Source organism: Anoplolepis gracilipes, chromosome 1 (genome assembly GCF_047496725.1).
Source record: "Anoplolepis gracilipes chromosome 1, ASM4749672v1, whole genome shotgun sequence".
Lineage (NCBI taxonomy): Eukaryota > Metazoa > Arthropoda > Insecta > Hymenoptera > Formicidae > Anoplolepis > Anoplolepis gracilipes.
Window position 1 is genome coordinate 1,452,923 of NC_132970.1, and position 20,864 is coordinate 1,473,786.

Sequence of the window (20,864 nt, forward strand, 5' to 3'; positions counted from 1 at the left end):
CTTTCATTTTGATACATTTATCAGCTTCGTGAAGACACCTGGCATCCCGCCAAGTTCCATCTTGCTAGTTTAAATCGCACAGACCAATTTCTGGTCGTCTTGGATGCCGTTGCTCTTCTAATCCACCTCGCACTAATTACACCCGGCCCCTTTGATTCAATAGATGCACGAGCATCACAGTCGTTTCAGCGAGATGTGCGAAATGTTCTCCTGTTAAGGATACACTACATGCGCGGTCTACCACTTTAGTTTGTCTTGTACGTTATCCGACAAGAAGGAAGTTCTCGCTGCAAGTTCGCGGCGGTTCGACGCGTCGTTTACACTGACGAACTTTAGTTAAATTAGATCTGATAGATACCGCCCCTCTAATTAGCGGCTCGCCGAGCCTCTTCGAATATCCTTATGTCGTCCGCAAAACCACTGAAATTAATACTCGCCAATAAACTTCTTCGATCCAATTGTTCCGTAAATATCGTGTAGAAAGTTTGTTCGACGTATGCGTGAGATTGGTAATTGGTTTTCCGTATTGAAAGAGATATATATTTCGTTTATTAGATTGTATATTTATTAATTTCTTTCTCTTAAGTAAAGTGAGATATTTCGCAAAGAAATAGGTGTAAGTTTATCTCTCAAATAAATAGGCTTTTTTTTTATCGTTGCATTTTCAATTAAAGTCGAAACTATTCGAGATTTTATAGATGTCAGAAAGATTTTACTTTATTCAAATACGCATATAAATAATTAAATTGTAGGATGAAGAAATTGTAAGGTTCAGGAAGGAGAGTAAGACCAAAGAAATAATATAAGTTAAAATTAAAGATTTAGAAATAATTTAAATCTTGCAGAAAGAAAGTTAGCTATTAAATCAGGTTTACAAGATAAAAATATATAACTAGATCAAGAGACATTGTTATATAAAATTTATGTTTTATTTGTATGCGATATTATTATAATTGTTAAAGTGTTTGTAAAATTCCTTTTAAAAGCCGAAAGGTATGAAATAAGTATCTATCTATCTATCTAATTAAATTGTATATCTTGCTGTCAAACTGCGATGAACAAGTATTAATATATGAATTAGATAACTGAGATGCTGTTCTCTAATTGCTAAAACATTCGTTTATTGCGTCTGTGCGTTGCTCTAACGTTTATCACTAAAACGCTTGGAATTCGTTTAGAATGAAATTCCAGCTTATCTAAAACGCAACATGAAAGGGAATTCAATTCGAGATTTCGTGATTATATACAAGCTTCGCATACATTCAAAATTCCGTATCTGGGGAAATTTCTTGTTTTCCGAAATCAATATCAATGTATTGTAAACGTAAGCCGTAAAAAGTGTACATAAATGTTTATTCTGGCAAATATTTAAAACTATATAAAAATAGTCTCTTGTTTACACATATATTAATTATATAGACACAAATTGTTGGAGAAAAAATATTTTGAAAGTCAAAAAAAGAATATGTATGTTGCAAGCAGATCGACATGGTACAATCAAATAATACGTTTAAACTTGTCAGATTTGAAAACAGAATATCGTTAAAAATATTTTTACGTTTGATCAATTATTTGAACGTGACATCAAACGTGACATCCGCAGAATTTTATTCGCTGCGAAGGCTGAATACAGAGATGTAGTGTAATGTATCTATCTTTTTTTTTTTTTTTTTTTTTTTTTTTGTAACGCGTTATTTTTTTCTTGCGTTCAAGAATTAAGACACTAAATTACGCTAAATTACGTGTAATTTTTACGTGAAATTAATCTAATTATCTTCAAGTATTTAATTTTCAAAATAAAATCTAGTCTTCGCGTTGTAGCACCTGATATATTAACGTAGCAATTTATTAATTTGCAGGTCCGGAGGAGGAGAAACTGCTAGGTTCGATATTACTTCCTTCGTACAGAGTTACTGTCTGTAAACCCGAGGACAAAGTCAACAAGAAGTTTGCCTTCAAGGCTGAACATGCGAACATGAGGACTTACCACTTTGCCGCTGACAATCGCGAGAGCATGAACCAATGGGTGAATGCACTGACTTTGGCGACGCTTTTGCAAGATCCCAACCCGTAAGTTGTATATGTTCATTTTTAAATTATATTAAAACTCATGTGAAACTTTGTACAATGTACGAGTTTACCAAACATCATAATTATTATTGATTAAAAAATTAAGCAAAATTATTTATTCAATTTTAATAAAGAAATGTCAATTCAAATCAAAAAATGTTTTATATTTTTCGACGCATTTAATAATTATATGTTTATAAAGAGCAAAGAACATTTGCATATTTTATCGTTTGTGCCATCATACAAGTTGAATAAATAAACGAATGTGAAAGATGAAAAGCGTGATGGCTGAATCGATACAGAACCGATTATTTTTTTTTTTTTTTTTTTTTTCTATTGTAATAATCGGTATATCTCGTTATTATATATCGATTCGTGGACTTTAATTGTTCACACATTGACGCCTATCTTTGTGATAATGTTCTCTCGTTTCATATTCTCTTGATTATAATTCTTCTCCGTTTTATGTTATTGCAGTGTATTTTGAAATTATAGAAAATCCAATTCAATTTTGTCTCTTTTTCTTCATATCTGATTTCATTTTCAAAGTACTTTTTTGAAATTCATGAATTCCAACGTGTTTGAATATTATGAAAACTTCATAGTACATATTGCGTAAATGATTCTTTTTATATCGAAAATATTTCCCAAATTTACGAGAACTGACTGTTTACTTTTATTTTACGGCAGAATTAAATATAAATATCACTTTAGCGATACTACTATCGTTCTATTTTTCTGAAAGATGTCATCTTTTAAAACGACATCGTGACATTAAACATTGTTCGAATTGCACTCGGCAATTCAAGTTGGAATCTCGCAAGTTACTTCGACACTGCAACAGAGTGACGATGAACGTTTCTTTGATAGCCGACAAAGGAAATTGGGGCGTTGCAGCTACCGGAGTGGTTTATTTGCGCGCAAAAGTATCGCGACGATGCAGCGCATCTGTCGTTTGCACGTTATCGTGGTGTAACTAACCAATTTCGTTAGTTAGTTTCCCGAAAGTTTATTCGGCTCGCGAAATAGCGACGGTGGATGAGGCCCCAACTAGCTCATTGTTCGTTTAGCGTATTGTCAGTGATACGTCGATGCGGACAATAAACGTTCGTTTTGAACGCGAATGAACTTTGTTTACGTTTATTATTTGCCTATTTATCTAAAAATCAATTTACATCGCCGAAGCTTTATATTTTTATGCGTTTTAACAACTCCGCGCGAAACAATAAGTGAGAATTAATTTTTCTGCATTTAGTAAAGCGAGAAGGTTTCTCGAGCTTTTGTCATGAGATAAAAATTCTACTTTAAATGCGAAATCCGAGATGAAAAGAAGATTAAAATTAATCCGTTTTCATGTATTGGATGTACAATATATATTCAGCAACGATCATTTTACTAATAATGTGTATTAAAATTGCTAGACCTATACGTTATATTTCATTATATATTTCGTTATATTTCGTTATATTTCGTTATACTAGTTTATTTTTACTAATTTAACTATATCAAGTTCAATTATTGATGATCTGTTGCTTAATCGTTGATTAAACAAACACGATGTGCAAAGAATCTAGACTAATGTAATGTAATGCAGACTAAAATTTATAATAACTTTCAATTTTACTTTCTTATCAAGTGTCGCGGGCGAGGCTGCAGTAGTCATTGAGATAGCGCAAGACGGCGAGCGAAGCGCCCGACCTAGCGTGTCGTCGATCTCATCGATCCTGAATCAAAGTGCTGACGACAGTGACTCTGGCTTCCACGGCTTTCAATCGCGCGACGATCCTAGCCACGCCTCGAACAACAACTCCAGCCCGAACAGCGCGAACACTGCCTCCTTCCCGAATCTCAGCAGTAGCAACAGCAACGGCAATTCCGCCAACAACAATCACGGGAGCGACTCAGGTCATCCGATGATGAACGGTTGGGTGCCGCAGCCAATTTCGCAATACGGTCAGCCTGGCACTTCCCAGACGCAGCAGCAGCAACAATACGGACACTTGCAGCAACTGCAACCAGGTCATTCGCACCAGCATCAAGCGCTGTTGCATCAACATCTACCACATCCGAATGCGCTCCCCTCTCATCAGTCGTCACATCCCCACAAACATATGGTCCAACAATCGCCGCAGCAACAGCAGCACCAGTCGCCATCGCAGCAGCTACCGCATCTTATCGCGGGAAATGTTCAAACGGTACAACCTATGTCTCGAAAATTCGGACAGCCGATTTACGCGAATGCGCCGCCAAAACCGAGAAGATTGACGGACGGTTCCAACGAATACTCGACGCCATCGCCGGATCCGGATTATCGGAAAAGCCCGGTCTCGCCGGATGTTACAGTGACTAGCAAAAGCCCGATGTCTGACTATGAGAGGAACAATACGATTTACGGCACGCGGATGAATCAGCCGCCGCAGCATCAGAGTCTGCGGACCGACAAGTCGGGCCTGAATTACGGCTATGGTCAGATCGCGCAACCGACGGAAAGAAGAACCCCGGACACGTACGGTCGTAGCGCGAAGCCAAGGACCAGCAATAGGGGCAATGGGGACTACGAGGAGCTCTATGGAACCCCACCGCTCTATCAGAGACCCGCGGGTCCGGTGGGTTACACAAAGGGCGCATCTCCGGCGCCAATTCCCATCCCCGTTTACGCGCAGCAACAACATCTTCAACAACTCCTGCATTCCCCCGTCACGCCATCGAACAGTGAGTCTCTTTATCTTTTACCTTCTTCTCGCGGTGATACTCACAAAGGCGCTTGTAATTAGTGCCGCAACCAGGCAAAGGCGAAAATATTTTACGTAGATTGTATATTTGAAAGCAACGTTTCTCTTCTCTCTACGTTACAAAGCGAGCTTTCTTATCGGATCGTTAAGATACCAGGAATTCTATTCCGACGAGCAATCTCGCCTTCTCTCGTACATTTTGTTGAATTATCGTGCGAAGGAAATTCGAGTCTATTAAAAAAAAAAAAAAAGATAATAACAACAGCACTTTGTTAATTTTATCATGCTGACGCTTTTCAGCATATTTTGCAACCCACATTCTTTTGATAGAAAGATTTCTAAAGTTTATTATTCTAAACTCTTCAAAAAGTTTTGCGCGTCTGTCGCAATATGATATAACGAGTTTTGTATTTTCTTATTATCCCGACCGAATATTAAATTGCAGTGGTGCTCACGATTAAAAAGAATTAAAGACTGATTTTACATTATCGCATTATTATAATAATCGTAACGATAATAAAAGTTACAACGACCTAGATTCTGTTTGTGGCGCATCGCTGTTATCATGATAAAATTCGCGCTTTTCTTTTGCTCCGCGTTGCAAAGGATCTTGAATAATACTGTAATCAATAGAGCTCAACGCGATAATACAATACAACAAGGGCGTTATGATTTGCTCTCTTTAGTCTCGATAGTGAGGCAGTCGAGAACTCAACCGCCACCACGACCACATAGCGCAGACTTTCTGGAATATGAAGCAGCAAGGCGACCTCAGCAACAACCCGCGCAATGCGAGAGACCACCGGATCAACAGAGACGTCCGCAAAGGCCTAAATCTAGCCTGGATATAGTGAATCCGTCAGATGCGACCAACGACGGTTACTTCTATTCCGAAGAAAGGTATTTGCGCGCTTGAATTTGTCTTTTATGTTTTACTACACGAATAATATATCGAAGCGAGAAAAAAAAAAAAGAAAAGAAAAGAAAATTAATCTGTGAAACATGTAATTTTGTATTTATTGTTAGATACGCGGCGCAGATGCGGCAGTCTGCGGTTTATTTGCATCAGACACCGCAGCATTATCAACAACAACGGAACCAGTCTCTCTCGCGCGTCACGATGCAGCCGAAACTGCCGGGTATCCGCGACAAGACCGACGAGAGTAGAATATCCATTATGCCGGATTCCACCTGTCCCGCTCCGAGACGCAGCGCGCAGCGAGATCACGTTCACGGGCAACACACGATGCCCGCTCAGTCGCTGACGCAGAGACATTCCGAGTGAGTCATGCAGTACATTATCCGAATAAATAATTAAACCGCATGCAGAGCCTGTTCAAAAAATATATATTTTATCGTGTTAAGAAATTTTTAAATATTGCCATTTATAAATAATATTAGTTACTTATTATATAGCTTTTACGATTTTATTTTAAAAATCGACACGTTTTCATCTAAAAGGATAAAAATTATAAACTTCTCAAAACTTCCCATATTTAACACTTTGCTTTAATAATTTTTCAAAGAATAATTATAAACCCTAGTATGCTAGTATGTTAAAATTTATTAAAACAAGATTAAAACATGTTGCGTTTCTTAAAATTGACGAATTGGAAAACGATTTATGGCAATTAGAATTCTTTTCATAAAAAAAAAAAAAAAAAAAAAAAAAAAAAGAATATAATTTCTTTTATCTCAATCCCTGATTTTGATCAGGATAATGGGCGTCGACCCAAAGTTCCGAAGATCCTTGCGCGAGAAAAACTACGAGGCGAATGGCCGCGAAGTGCTAACGCATGGTGAAGATAACACGATCCCTCGAAGAGTACCGCGTGGCGAGTACGACGGGTGGGGGAGAACGATGGGTCACAGTGTCCACGGAACCCACATCGCTCAGACGTATCACGCCGGTCACGCAGGTGGTGGCAGACGATGGAGCGAGCAGCAGCAGTTTTGCAGATCAGCATCGGCGCGTCTGCCAAGGACACGGCATCCTGCCGCGCTTGATCCCGACGACGACGACTACGCCGAGAGGTCTTCCGAGCAGGATTCGCGGGATGGTGAACGCAAGATTCAGCAGGTAAGAGAAAGAAATCTAACGTTATTTTCACCTGAATCTTTCACTTTCAAAATTAATATGATTTTCATATAATATCTTCATAGTGTCATTAAAATGTTGATATATTTTAAATGTCATGTTGAATATATTATTTCTTAATCTTATCCGTAAGAAGTTTAGGTAGATTCGTATCCTATTTTAAAAATTAGGTCTATATGTGTCGGTAAAGTTAAATTGCTAAATACACATATGTTAAAGTTTAATTGAAGGATTCTGTTTTTCAAAGAAAATAATAAAAATTATAAAAAGTAAGTCTGATAATTTCCAAACCAATTTCACATTTTTACAAAAATAAAAAATTTACTTGCAGAATAACTTATAAATGCTATTCGTGATAAGTAGATAAATATTAAAATAAGTTTTGCAACATACGAATACGAATCTATTTCGAACTTTCTTGTTCCGTTTGTATCCCGGAAAATTTGAAGGATGAGTCAGACGTAAAGCAAGTCGTTTCTTCGAATTCAGGTAGCTATAGGTCATCAACATTGTACAAGACCACCATGTCGGTAATATCGATGCATGATTCACGCGATAGCTCTGTCGCATACCTACAACTTACCTTACGTCATCTCGACTCTTCGTGTTTTTGCTTTCACCGTCATTTTCACTCTATCATTATCATTGTTATTACGTTACTCAAACTGTATTAATAATTTTCTACATTTTTTTCAATTTGTATCATTATCGTAAATTTTACAATCGTTTATTGCTAAAATTCATGTCAATAAATTCTTCTTTCCCGCTTAAATTTCATGATTACGATAAGATCCTTCGTAAAACAGCAAATTAAAATAATTTAAAGACATGCAAAAAAGGGAGTAACAAAAATAATGTTATTTCAAATTTTATGACTAATAATTAATATTTTAATGTTTCGTTAATTGAAAGATATTATAAGCTTTATTTTATTTATGTAGAAGAGAGATTGGGAAATCAAATACATATAAAGTATAAAGCTTTGAAAGTACATTAGCTTATAAACGTAAGCTCTGTTTTCTTTTTATTAAATACATCAAAGGAAAACTGGGGAAATATTACACTTTGTGTGATACTGAAAATAATATGTATATTTTCAAATATATATAGCTCTTGAAATGAAAAGACGTAAATATAAATAAATTTATTTAAACACAATTTTCACATATAAAAGTTTAATTCTCAAACTGTATTAATAATTTTCTACATTTTTTTCAATTTGTATCATTATCGTAAATTTTACAATCGTTTATTGCTAAAATTCATGTCAATTCTTCTTTCCCGCTTAAATTTCATGATTACGATAAGATCCTTCGTAAAACAGCAAATTAAAATCATTTAAAGACATGCGAAAAAGGGAGTAACAAAAATAATGTTATTTCAAATTTTATGACTAATAATTAATATTTTAATGTTTCGTTTAATGTTTCTATTGCATACTCAAAAATTGTCATATAATTTTCACAGTAAATTGTTGCAATAAAAAAACACATCGTCATTATAAAATGCTAAATTATAAAAGCGTCGAAATTTCTCGAGATATTCTTCAACTACCTTACAGATTTCTGTTAGATAGTTAATAAAGGGTTGCACGTCTTATAGCGCGAAGAGTCGATGAAGCGGTTGTTGGAATGGAAGCAGCGTATGCTGCAATCCCCGTTGACGCGAAAGCCATCCGGTTCGGCCAATCGGGGCAGGGCACAAAATGATCTTTCGAGTTACTACAAGCAACAGGCGCTGCTGGATTTGGCAGCGCACGAGGCTGCTGTGGCGGAGGGTCGTCACTCTCGTAGGCGGGAGGATGGGCATCGTTCGCATGTCAGGAGCAAGAGCTCGGACGGTCGTCGGGCTGCCGTCAACGTGCCACGCTATAACAGCTATTCCAGCGATGACGAAGGTAGGGACAGCTCGCCTGAACTTATCATTTAAGTGGTAGCTTCGTCGCCCCGCGTAACCGAGGGACCCGGTCTCGCGAAATGTTGAAAATTACACGGACTATTAATTCTTTTAAGCGTGTACATAATATTGAGTGTATTCGCAACGAGGTATATTTGAAAAAATTATTAATCTCTCTAATAATCGGTCTCTTGCATTCTATCTTCAAAAAAAAAAAAAAAAAAAAAAAAAAACTGGATAAACTTTTACTTTCATATTTAACTTTAAATATTTTTAATCAGTACGAGTCCCTCGAAAGCGCTCTGTCTGCGATGTATGATCAATTTTAGAAGTAGATAGTTGTCTAGCAAGCTGAAAAATAATCCAGATTCTAACACAATCATATGTAATTGCTAACACGGTGAAAAATCCAATATATAATATGCATATTTGCTTGCGGAAAGTAACGCATTTCTTTACGAGAATGCATGTTAAGAAGTTTGTTTTTTGTCATTGCTGCTCTTGTTGTACGTGTATAATTGAAATGTCTCAAGCGCTATGTCAATTGACTTTATGTTGAGCTCTTTGTGGTAAATCAATTATCAGCATGTTTATATTTCTTGATTAATGACATGTACAGAGAGAGATGTCATAATTCAACAAAAATACTTACTCGATTGTGCGAATGCCGCAATTAATATGAGGCGTCTGAATTACTCGTGAATTGCGAAAGTTGTAAAAATTGAAGTTGTGTGTTTTTTTTCCTTTATTTTTGTTTTTTGTCATATTAATACGTAATCGTCGAGGAAATTGTCGAAGAAATTCGACGAAATGCGAAGTAAGGATGAAACAAGAGGAAATTTAGAAAATAAAACAAATAAATAAAACATGTGAATGTTTCTGCGAGCGTTTCTCCGCGGGGCTCCTTCTATCTGCTGCTGTTGGGTCTAGGCTGACTGGTGAATGGGACACGATTAACAATCTTAAAACTTTTTAACTGTTTAAATGATGGAATATTAATATTCTTTGCGATTTAACACCGATCGTAATTATATATTACCGTAGAAAATATGGGTCAGCATGGCATGCCAAAGAATTTCACTAACACTACTTTGCCGTAGCAATTACGATCGCCCTTCCAGCTCGCGTATTCGCTACGATTAACCGCAAAATCAATCAATCGATTATCGGGATCATTGCTATTGAATCGCGCAACCAAATATTGTTATCTTTATCATGTTAATTTATTTCGATCCAAATTTTTTTCCACTAAGTAAGTTTTAATTCTTTTTATAAATTAACCAATATTAAATATATAAAAAATATAATAAAGAAAAGAAATACATGAAAATATAATGTTATCTATATTAATAATAATTAGACTATTTTTTTGAAAAAAAAATATATATATACATATAATTAAAAAAAAATATTCTAATGTACATAAATGATACATTTTGTTGATTAATGCAATGATCTTCGACGTCGTGTCGCGCTTGGTTTAGATCTGTATAATGGGTTTAGAAAAAGGGAAATGTATAAATTGAAAAAAAGATTTTTTTCTTATACACATTCGTAAGTAACGGACGTTATTCGTGTCTTTGTTTTGTAACGAACGAATTAGAGCTGGGAGATGTCCGGAGGAAGCGTACGCGCAGACCCTCGCATGCAGGAAGGAGCCCCCGGCACGCCGGGGACGACCGGTCATCGGCGGCAACGTCAGCCGTCCAGGATGCCACGACATCCCCTGGTGGGATCGGCGGCCGCACGAGCGTTAATCAGATGTCGCACTCGCAAGCGTTTAACACTCGCAAGACGACGAATTCGGGTGCAAGTACGGGCGGCATACCGCCGGACGCGGGTTACGACGAGGTGAGCTTCCCGCCGCCGATGAGAAACGATTACGCGTACGTGCCATCGTCAACGATGGATAGGCAATCGTCGTCCAGAAGATCGGATCCAGAAATCACGTACGAGGATTCCGCAATCAAGCACAAGACTCCGAAGAAACCATTGGGAATTCTCAAGACCTCGACCGTTTACAACTACGACCAGCAGCGACAATTCGATGGGCAGCAAGCCGGGAAAATGGAGAACAATAAGTTGGATAGTACGCGCGGATATCGCAGCAGCGAGTCCTGGCACGTACAGAAAAACGTACAGTGGGATGCCAAGGAGGATAACGATGAGTGGGATCCTGGCATCGACGAGAGTAAAGTTATCAAAGAATTCTCTTATCAGTATATTATTCCCAAGAAAACAGCGACGTCGCCGAAAGTGGAAGATGAAAAATCCGAGACGACGAATTTGGTGCAAACCCGAATTAGATCCTTCGAGAACATGGATAGCGCCAGTGCCGCTACGATGGTGTTGTCTATGCAGGAGCCGCTCAAGGTGTCGCCGTTGCAGGCAACCGAAGCTTATGTTTCGAAACTCGACTGCGCGAACAAGACCTCGTCCGTCATACGTAGTTTTGCTCTGGGTGATCCGAGTGTTTCAGAGAACGCTTCCAAGTACAAAAGCGTAGAAGAAGGACATGCTAAACAAGCCTCGACCGACAGTAACAAGTCGGTCAAGGATCTCCTAGCAGACTTTGAACGAAAGTCGCAACAGATTAATCAGCAGAAGTGTGAAAAACGGCAAGAATTAAAACATTGCGGAGATGATGGTAATAATGATACGTTACGGTATGACATTGGAAGTAATGTGGAACGTCGAGACGGTGGAAAATTTATCGAAAAAGAAAATGAAGCAGACGAAGCCGTTGCGCAATGTTTCGTTTCGGATATCTATACTAGTATGCAAGTGCAAAATTGTGACGAATCTCAAAGTAACATGACTAGCTCGAGAGACAATTTGACTGAACAATGCGTGCCATCCGATGATTTAGATATTATCTCGAATCCCAATTGTGCCAGAACAAGCATAACCGAATCTTTGTTAACGCATGGCGATCAATTCCCCGATGATAATGATCCGATCATTTCTATTTCGAAGCAGGATGATATCAACAGCGAGGATCATTATCTTCCTATGTCTCCCAGAAAGGCTATACTGGATCCGAATAGTGACGACAGGCCGAATCCTAAGATAATGGAGAGTCTGTTTGCCAACCTGGAACACGAAGAGAGCTCATACGTGGAGATGACACAGAACGGAATGAATCGCTCTCTTTTGGCACCAAATGAGGACGGCGTAAAGCACGATTCGGGTGATTATTCCACGCTTGACACATCCCATTATGAATTCGTTTGCGTGTCGGACAACAAGATGGAACCGGTGTACATGGAGGTGAATCAATTATCCGAGAAAGAAGACGAAAATAACGACAAAACATCCTTGACAAAGAAAAAGACCAACGAGAACTCGCCACATCCCAGAAGCGATTTGCCCGACATCTTGACGGCAATCAAATCCGACAGTTCCGACGCCGACGACGAGTCGTCCAAAGATCTCGACTCTTTGGACGCGCCGCGGCATCCGCGTTTCAGTTTGTCCGACACCTTTCGACCAGCCTCGTATTATTTGGGAGCTAGTCGCAACATGATCGCGGAATTGCATGACTCATCTGACAGTGAACTAGTCTCTCCGCCGCCGATACCGACCTCACCACCGCCATTAGATGATTTAGATTCTTTAGATATGCAGGAGTCGTTAGAAATAAAGAAAGGTTCGCCTCAAGTGGCCACGACGAAAGACAACTCGTTGAACCGTGACTCTCCAAAGTCTTGGAATAAAGCAATGGGTCAAGTGGAAACACACAGGCCACCGTCGAGATTTTCCGACGCTACCATCAGCTCCACCTTCAGAGACAGCAGAATATCACTGGAGAGTGCATCCGGGAGCGATTCGGTCGAGCTTAGAAATCCAGAGGAAGAAGCCCGCCACAGGCAATTGAAAAGGAGACCTGTTAGCGACGATGTTTGCGAAGTTTTAGACAGTCTAGATGAGTTGGAATCGTTGGGAAGTCGCTTTGACGGCGCGAGCATCGACCTCGATCAATACTTGGAGGAATTACAGGCTAGAGATGCATTCAACGTGGATCTCTACGCAAAGGACTTGAGCTACAACAGCATTTACGGATTTAACGAAAATATGTTGGTGGTCGATAAACTGCAGAAAACAACGTGTCAAGATCTTTCGAGAAAGATGAAATTAATGTCCAGCAATCTCGATCGACCATTCGATTACTCCGGCAAAAGTAAAACCGGCTCGGCGAGCAGTCTACCGTCTATGAGAGTATCCGATCTACCGCCTGCTCATCAACACTCGCAGTCTTTTACTGGCGACGCGCATTACGAGAACGTCACGAGCTTCTCGCCGCTTCGTGGTTCGCCAGCAATTCGACCCGATAGCGACGAACCTTCACCGCGCGACAGAATGCAGAGCGTATCACAGAGCATTAGTGCGCTGCCAGTTTCACACAGCAGGGATTCGAGTTATTCAAATGCATCAGCCGCAGCGTCAGTCTCGACATCTATGGTCTGCCAGAGGCCCGCCAGCGCGCAATCCTCAATGCACTCCGCCGTCAATGCGTTTACGCCCTTGGTGAATCGCGCCAATGCGTATACGGAGCAAAGATTTTCGTGCCATTCGAGGTCCGCCAGTCACGATACATGCGTGCGACACGTGCTGCCGAATCATCGATCGATCTCCAGCCAAGACTCGAGTCATTATCCCAACCCGATGCCGACACTACAAACTGCTAATTCTCTTTTGCAACAATCATATTTGCCGAATGTAGACGAACAGCGTACTCAGAGCGATCAATCGGGAGCGCCCTATTACTATTCTGATCTCCAAGCTAGTGTCAACAATGCGAATAACATGGAGCTTGCTAAGCCGACGATCGGTCATACCTCGCGATTACCTCAGCTCAACAATCAGAGGGACGATGCCGCGATCGGCTTAAACAAGCGCAATGACATTGGTCGTATAGTGAATCCGATCGCGCGACAGATACCGCGGCAGATTCAAGTAGACGATATAGACGAGGCTAGACGCATCGCCGCCGAACTAAGACGTACAACTTGTCAACTGTTGGGCGACAACAAGGCCGCTTTAGTAGACAAACGTAACTTCTACGAGGCCGATACGCTGCGCCGAGTAAAGTCCACCGATCCACTACCAGATATATCGTTGCCCGAAGCTAGAAACTTGTATCCCCATGGTCTTAGAGATAAATCAGTTGATCCAGGCAATATCGATAATACCGAAGCGACACACGTCGCGCAAACGTCTCATCGTCGGTCAAGATCTCTAGAGGGATTACTCGACGATGTCGGTCTACAAAATTTAGTGGAGCAGCGAAACCGAGCTAACCGAGCGGCGGCGACGGCGACGGCGGCGGCGGTTTCAGTGGCCTCGACCAGCCAGATCGATGCAACGCTGCAGAATCTGTCTTCATCGGACGATCATGGTGCCACGACTGACAATAATTTCCATGCCGAGGATCCTTGGGAGCAGGATAGTCTTTGGCGCGAGAGCCTGAGGCGAGTGAGTCTGCGGAATGCCAGATCCTTAGATAATCTGGACAGTCCACCGAGACCTGGAAGACCTGGTGACATTAAGTCACGTGGTAAGATCACTCGAGGGGCGACTTACGTGAACGACAGCGTCACTCTACGCAGGGACGTCCGTGCGGAGGAATCATTGTGCGGCGAGCGGTCACGAGTTAAACGTAGAATGAAACAGGATCACGATCATCAAATGCGAGAACGATCGATCGAAAATCATGACGACGTCGTCGCTTACGAAACCTCGATGGAACGAATCGGTGCGAGCGGTTACGTGTGGGATCCGCAAAACGAAGCCTACCGCAAGTCCACCTCAGCGGACCACAGGAATCATTTTTTAGAGGACGGCAACCTTCCCCCGGCTCGCTCGATCCCGGACGTCCGAATGTCTGCGACGTCGTTCGAGCTCGACCGAGAGAAGCTCCGCCAATGGGATTTGTTATCGAGCGCCTGCTTACTCCAGGAGCAGCAGCGCACCTCGATGGCGGATTCGGGACGAGGGTTGCCGGTCGCGGAACAATCTGGAGAAACTCACGATTCAAGGCTCGTCGTCGTTGCGGCGACAACGACAACGACAGCGATGACGACGATGACGATGACGATGACAATGACAATGACGATGACGATGACAACAACGACAACGCCGACAACGACGACAACAACGACGATACCGACAATGGGCACGGAAATCGACAACGGGCAGGTAGAGCACGTTATCGTAAAGCCGATCGATACCGCGGATGTACGCGACGTCTTGGCGACGAAGATGCCGATCACGCAACAGGAGCCGTGTAAACGGGCTGCAGGTGAGTGGCTCCTCAACCATGCTGGGGTGTACAGACAGTGACCGTACGAGGTCGTGTTCCAAATCGCCACACGACCGGCTGGCCGATTCGTCCTCACGTGACCACGGATCTTGTGCGATAAATGTTTAATCCTAAACTATAGAAAGAAGCTGTAACGCGAACGCTTCCACATACATATTTTTTTAGCCTACATTTTATAAGTATAATAGAAATTTAATATAAGTTTACCAGGTTTCTCGTCTCACATAAATCTTAATTTTTGTATTTAAATTTTTATATATATATATATATATCAAGGCAACTGTCATTCTTTCTTAATTTACTGTCAATGGTTCAGACAGTTCTTTATTTCGATAATTCTTTACAAAAAATAAACTTATTAGTGTGAACAATTAAATTTTCATGTTTTGAAATTTTTCTACTCGTTTATTATTTAGAAAATTATAATGTTTTGCAAAATTTTAATGACTAAGCAACAGCTAAGCCAGTGTTCGCTCTTTAGGATTAAACACAATATTTTCGCTACCAAATAATGTACCTGCGCTTGCGATGACATGCATAGCGATGCAAGCCGCTTTCTTGTAATCACGGACCAGGCCGTGTGTGTGTGTGTGAGACCTATAGTTTATTCTTGGCAATTTGTTGAATCCAAGAATCGATTTGAATGATGCAATTTTGGATGAATAAAGTTTTATAATTGATGCGAGCTGGAACACGGCCTGGTGCGTGAGCGTTTTGAATGAGTGCGTTTCCGAGATAATTAAAAACACAGAGTAATTCATCGTAATTTACTGCAATTATTAATCACGGTTGATAACGTATATCGGGCTTTCATTGCACAATAAGATAGATAAATAGCAATGAAATATTAAATTTGCTATTATGTAATTATGGTAAAATTGCAATTGTGTGTATGTATGTATTTAGTTGAATGCATGTATATTCTTAAATATTTATCACTTAAGATTTACATCACAATCGCCGAAAGAAATGGTGTAATCCAAGACGATTATGTTTTCTATTTAATTCTTTCTTTTATTTACTTATTTTCTTTTAAGTCATGCCAGTTAATTGATTCGTAATGTAAGTATAAATCATGACATTATTATTATAATAAGAGTTACTTTTTTTTTTTTTTTTTTTTTTTTTTTCGAAAATGCTAGACAGTCTTTTTAAATATTCTTCGATTGATTCCTACATTCGAGTGATTTCAAGTTGACACCTTTTATATGTAGGATTGTATTTTATAAATATTCTGCGTAAAATTAATACGAATGACGAATTATTTCGTGAGCCATGTTTTTAGGTTGACATCGAAACTATCGAGATATCGTTCTTCAACCATTTAGTTAATTTGTTAGAATATATTGCCGCCAACATGGAATACAGAATTTTCAAAGTCCTTTTATGAAAAATATCTTTCTAATCTAAATAATCAAGCGAAAGATTAATAGAGCTGTCTTTAGGAAATACAGCGACTGCCATTAGCAACGACGTTAGTAATAATTTTAAAAATTCACTGAATTATTTAAGGGATTCGATCGCACTACTTTAAGCATTTATTAAGATATGTACATATATAATTTTCGTGTTATACATATAAATTGTACAAAAAGATATCCGATTAAAAATAAATGAAACTAAAACCGGATAGAAATATACCCAAGCCGTTATCTTTAGCAATCCTAAAAATTTGAATTTGCTTCTAATTAGCAAATGTCATTGACAACGAGAATTAAATTGATGGCATAAAAATGTATCTGATAATTAAATAAAATTAATATTGTTTAAATAAAATAAAACCTAGAAACATCGAAAGAGAATCGACGCATATTTTCATCCGTCTCGATTAAAAATTCTCACAGAAAGAGAGAGAGAGAGAGAGAGAGAGAGAGAGAGAGAGAGAGAGAGAGAGAGAGAGAGAGGGAGGGAGGAAGGAAGATGTGTAATTTCAATTTTATTTTTTTCGACTCATAGAATCTATAATGAAAATAAGTGTAATATGTAAAACTTACGTATTACAGTATAATTAATTACACATTATTTCTTGCATAAAGAAGTCACGATCTCGTTACTGCGATTAAACATTTGATCGCGCACACCGACATGTCCGGCAATTAATCGAGAACGCTCTAATCGCCCTAATTAATTTTCTTCAGACAACTTTGTTCGCTGGTTAATTTTTCCTCCGAGAGGTGATGTTATTCTTACGGAGCGGCTAACTCCGTAAAGGCCACTTGAGTGACAGCTGGTCTGCCGCTCTCGAGATGATCCTCGTGTTTTCCAACCGGCATACTATTCGCACGTCACTCGCCTTAATAACGGAACAGTATTTGTAGCCAACTCAGAAACAGCTTTCTCGGCAACGGAACAACTTTGCATGGTCTATTGGCAGGTGGAAAGTCGTTGTATTGTCGCTAACGTTGTTTGACGCAGCGAACGCATTATCGTAACTACGTCCGCGCGACACGAAGAGCAATGTCGCTATAAATGCAGCGTCGACGTCGACGTTGTCGTCGTCGTCGGCGACTTGTTCGTTGCACTTTATGTCGGGTTCAATAACATACGCGAATGACGCGGTCTCTTAAAGTAGATAGGTTCTACACAGCCGCGAGCGATATTTACGGCTCGCCTGTTCGTTGCTATGATTCCTCGCGGGATCGTTAAATATCCACGGGGAAAAACGCGCGGCCCGCCGATGGAACTTTTCTCTCGCAATCCCTCGACTGTGCCGATCGATTATATATACCTGCCGTCGCGTGAGAAATTTTTTGGTCTTTCTTCCCCGATACATTTCCCCCCCCCCTCCTCCTCCTCCCTTTCCCCTTTGTGTGGAACACGAGGGAATACCGCGCGATACTCCATAATTAAAGTCCGTCGGATCCCAGATTTCGTGGAATTAATAAAGAGCCAGAGAGAGAGAGAGAGAGAGGAGAGAAAAATATTTTTCGGCTAAAACCGAAAAGAATTGATTTCTGACGGGATAATATCGGACGTTTACATAAATTGCTACATCAGCATTTGATGTTCTGATCGAGAAAGACAAGAGAAACTTTTACTCGGGAAATTACAATCTGTATATTTAATTTTAGATTGTCTAAAATTTTTTGATGCTTCCCTCCTTTCTCTAATCGAAGTAATTGAAATAACTTGTTTAATTTTTAAACACGCGTCAATATATTTTTCATCGAGCATGAAAATCGATATAATTTTAGTAAAATTTTAAGTTTTTTTTTATGTTTACATAATAAATTTATAAAATAGTTAATATTTTATATTATAAATAAAAAAAAACATTTGTTTAGATGTCCTAAGAATATCGGAATTTGTTAAAGTAATAATAAGTTTTTTTTTCTGTTCTTATCTTCGTAAAACATATTTGAGCATATCACATTTAACTTTGATATCATCGCATCGCGAAAGGTCAGAGACACGTGAAATTGGAATATTTTTACAATTGAAGTACCATAGCCTCTCTTGTCGGCGCAATGTGTCTGTGATTGGCACTTTGGTAATGTGGTTCACCTCATCGACTGCCTGCTATTGACCTCGGTGAAAAATAAAACTTTCATTGTAAGCCGCACGTGTTTAAGCATGAGGGCTCATTTTTCACATTTCAAACTAGAAAATTCAACTATCTCATGAAAAGAGCAATTGATCTAATGTAAAAAAAAAAAAAAAAAAAAAAAACACACAATTATAAAGAACACTTTTTACATACGAAATATAATCATGAAATTTGCGATAAGGAAGAAATAATTCTAAAATAATCACAAATTATTCTTTATTACAGAGAATTTTTCAAAGTCGTATACAAAGAAGTGTGTATTAAATATATATATATGTATAAGATAATCCAAAAGGCAAAAATCAAATACCATAAATTTAAATATCGTAATTTTAATATGGAATAAATAGAACAAAATTGAAGAAATTAATAGATATAGAGAGGGAAATGCTAATAATAATAATTCTGTATTTAATTACTCGTTATAAGGATCAAATATGAAAGGGAGAATAATGATGGTCTTGATTATATAATCGCGCGTCCAGCTAAATGAAATAAAACAGTACTATATCAAGTTTCAACAGAGCGCCACACATGGCTGTTAAAATATTTTATTTTCGATAGGCGGGTGATATGTCACACTGAGAGATGCAAAATAATACCGCGATAATCTACACTGTTATCGGAAACATTTAATTAAAGGCATCAAGTTGGCGAAGCATGAAATCGAAATAGCGAGATTTTACTAACGAAGCGTAACTTCGTGAATGCACAACTTTGCTAAGATATCGAGACATTTTCGCTCATTCAATATTGATGTTTTTTTTCAAGAGCTTTAGAGAATATGTATATTGTTACATTGTCGGATTCATATTACTTCTATTAATTAAGAAACAAAGTTTCTAAAATTAACGAACATAATTAACTTATATTATATTACGCAGTATTCTCACGAACAATTCCTAATAACTTGATTCAACGTTCCGATACTTATCAATTTCCATCCATTGATATCATTTCAAATATTGATGTTTAATAATATTATGTTTAATTATATTATTAAAAACAATGTTTAATTATATTATTAAAAATGAAACAACACAATGGAGCGTAAAAGGACATATTTAGAAAATTATTGCTTTAATTAACATTAATTAAGCAAATATTCTTTTTTTCCTCTGTAACATAAATAAAATCTAAAAAGAAAAATAATGACAAAAATAAACTTATATTAATTATATATAATTCAGAATCTCTCAAAAGTTAGATTGCTGACTAATAGAAAAATTGTACACTCTTTGAAAGGATATCTGATTACGAGACAAAAATATTCTTGAGTTTAGTCATGTCACAATATCATGTATAAAAATAAAACAATTTTAAAATTAAGTCAATTCTTTCGAATTAAATAAGATTGTCTTACTATTTTGAGACGAGAGTAATATACAAATCTAATTGTAAATTATATAATGTAAGTTATATATGCTGTCTTGCATTTAGAACAACTTTGCTTGATGTTAGCGCCACAATAGTTGGCGACATCTTACTAAAAATTAACGAGATAGATAGCATCAAGCTCATTTTATTTTAGATTTAAGTTTTCCAACAAGATTAAAATATTATCTCTTCAATAATAAATATAATTGTCGCTATATCGATACTAGTTTATGATAAATTGAAGAGTAATAGCATTAAATTGGGAAATCTTTTCTATAAGTGTACACTTTTATTCGAAGTATCGTCCTCCACGTTCGATCGTCGGATCATCGAAGCAACAGTTCCCGATTGTGGGGACCTTTTAATCGGACGGAGTTGCATAGAGAGATGGGGATCAGACAGACAGCCTGGGTTGTCCGGCTGCGAGTTGCGAGTCAGTCAGTCAGTCAGTCAGTCGGTGGCGCTCCACGCGGTTCCACGCGACTTTCGCGTGCAGCGTGAACGCGTGTCAGTCCGCATCGATCGGCGCGTGGATCACGATCGTACGCTCGTGTGGATCGTCGTTTAGTAGAGATAGTAAAATATGCGTGTGCATATATAATTGTTTGATCGGTTAATCGAATTTGTCGGACTCCTATTAGACGACCGTTGCTAACTTTGTGTTAAACATCCGCGTGTACGCATGTATTTTTGGAATTTTTCCGCGAGGTAGGGACAGGTGCGAGCGACATGCGTGTATTTGCGTCACACTTTGCATGAAATTCAAAACCAGTCGCAACGAATATTCATCGCGTTTGGATCACGATCGAAATTTCTTGACGA

The 20,864-nt window shown here is 38.7% G+C and overlaps 1 protein-coding gene across 10 annotated transcripts in view; it reads left to right on the plus strand.

Moving 5' to 3' along the window:
* Positions 1-20,864, plus strand: part of LOC140671022 (uncharacterized) — a 151,366-nt gene that overhangs the window by 78,621 nt on the left and 51,881 nt on the right. For all 10 annotated transcript variants that reach the window (XR_012047661.1, XM_072902075.1, XM_072902086.1 and 7 more), the window contains 7 exons: positions 1,860-2,070; positions 3,707-4,782; positions 5,489-5,702; positions 5,829-6,083; positions 6,519-6,882; positions 8,503-8,797; positions 10,400-15,097. Coding sequence is in view for 9 of the 10 variants with exons in the window: in XM_072902075.1 (XP_072758176.1) it covers positions 1,860-2,070; positions 3,707-4,782; positions 5,489-5,702; positions 5,829-6,083; positions 6,519-6,882; positions 8,503-8,797; positions 10,400-15,097 (7,113 nt within the window). In the remaining variant the exon portion in view is untranslated. The remainder of the gene's footprint in view (positions 1-1,859; positions 2,071-3,706; positions 4,783-5,488; positions 5,703-5,828; positions 6,084-6,518; positions 6,883-8,502; positions 8,798-10,399; positions 15,098-20,864) is intronic.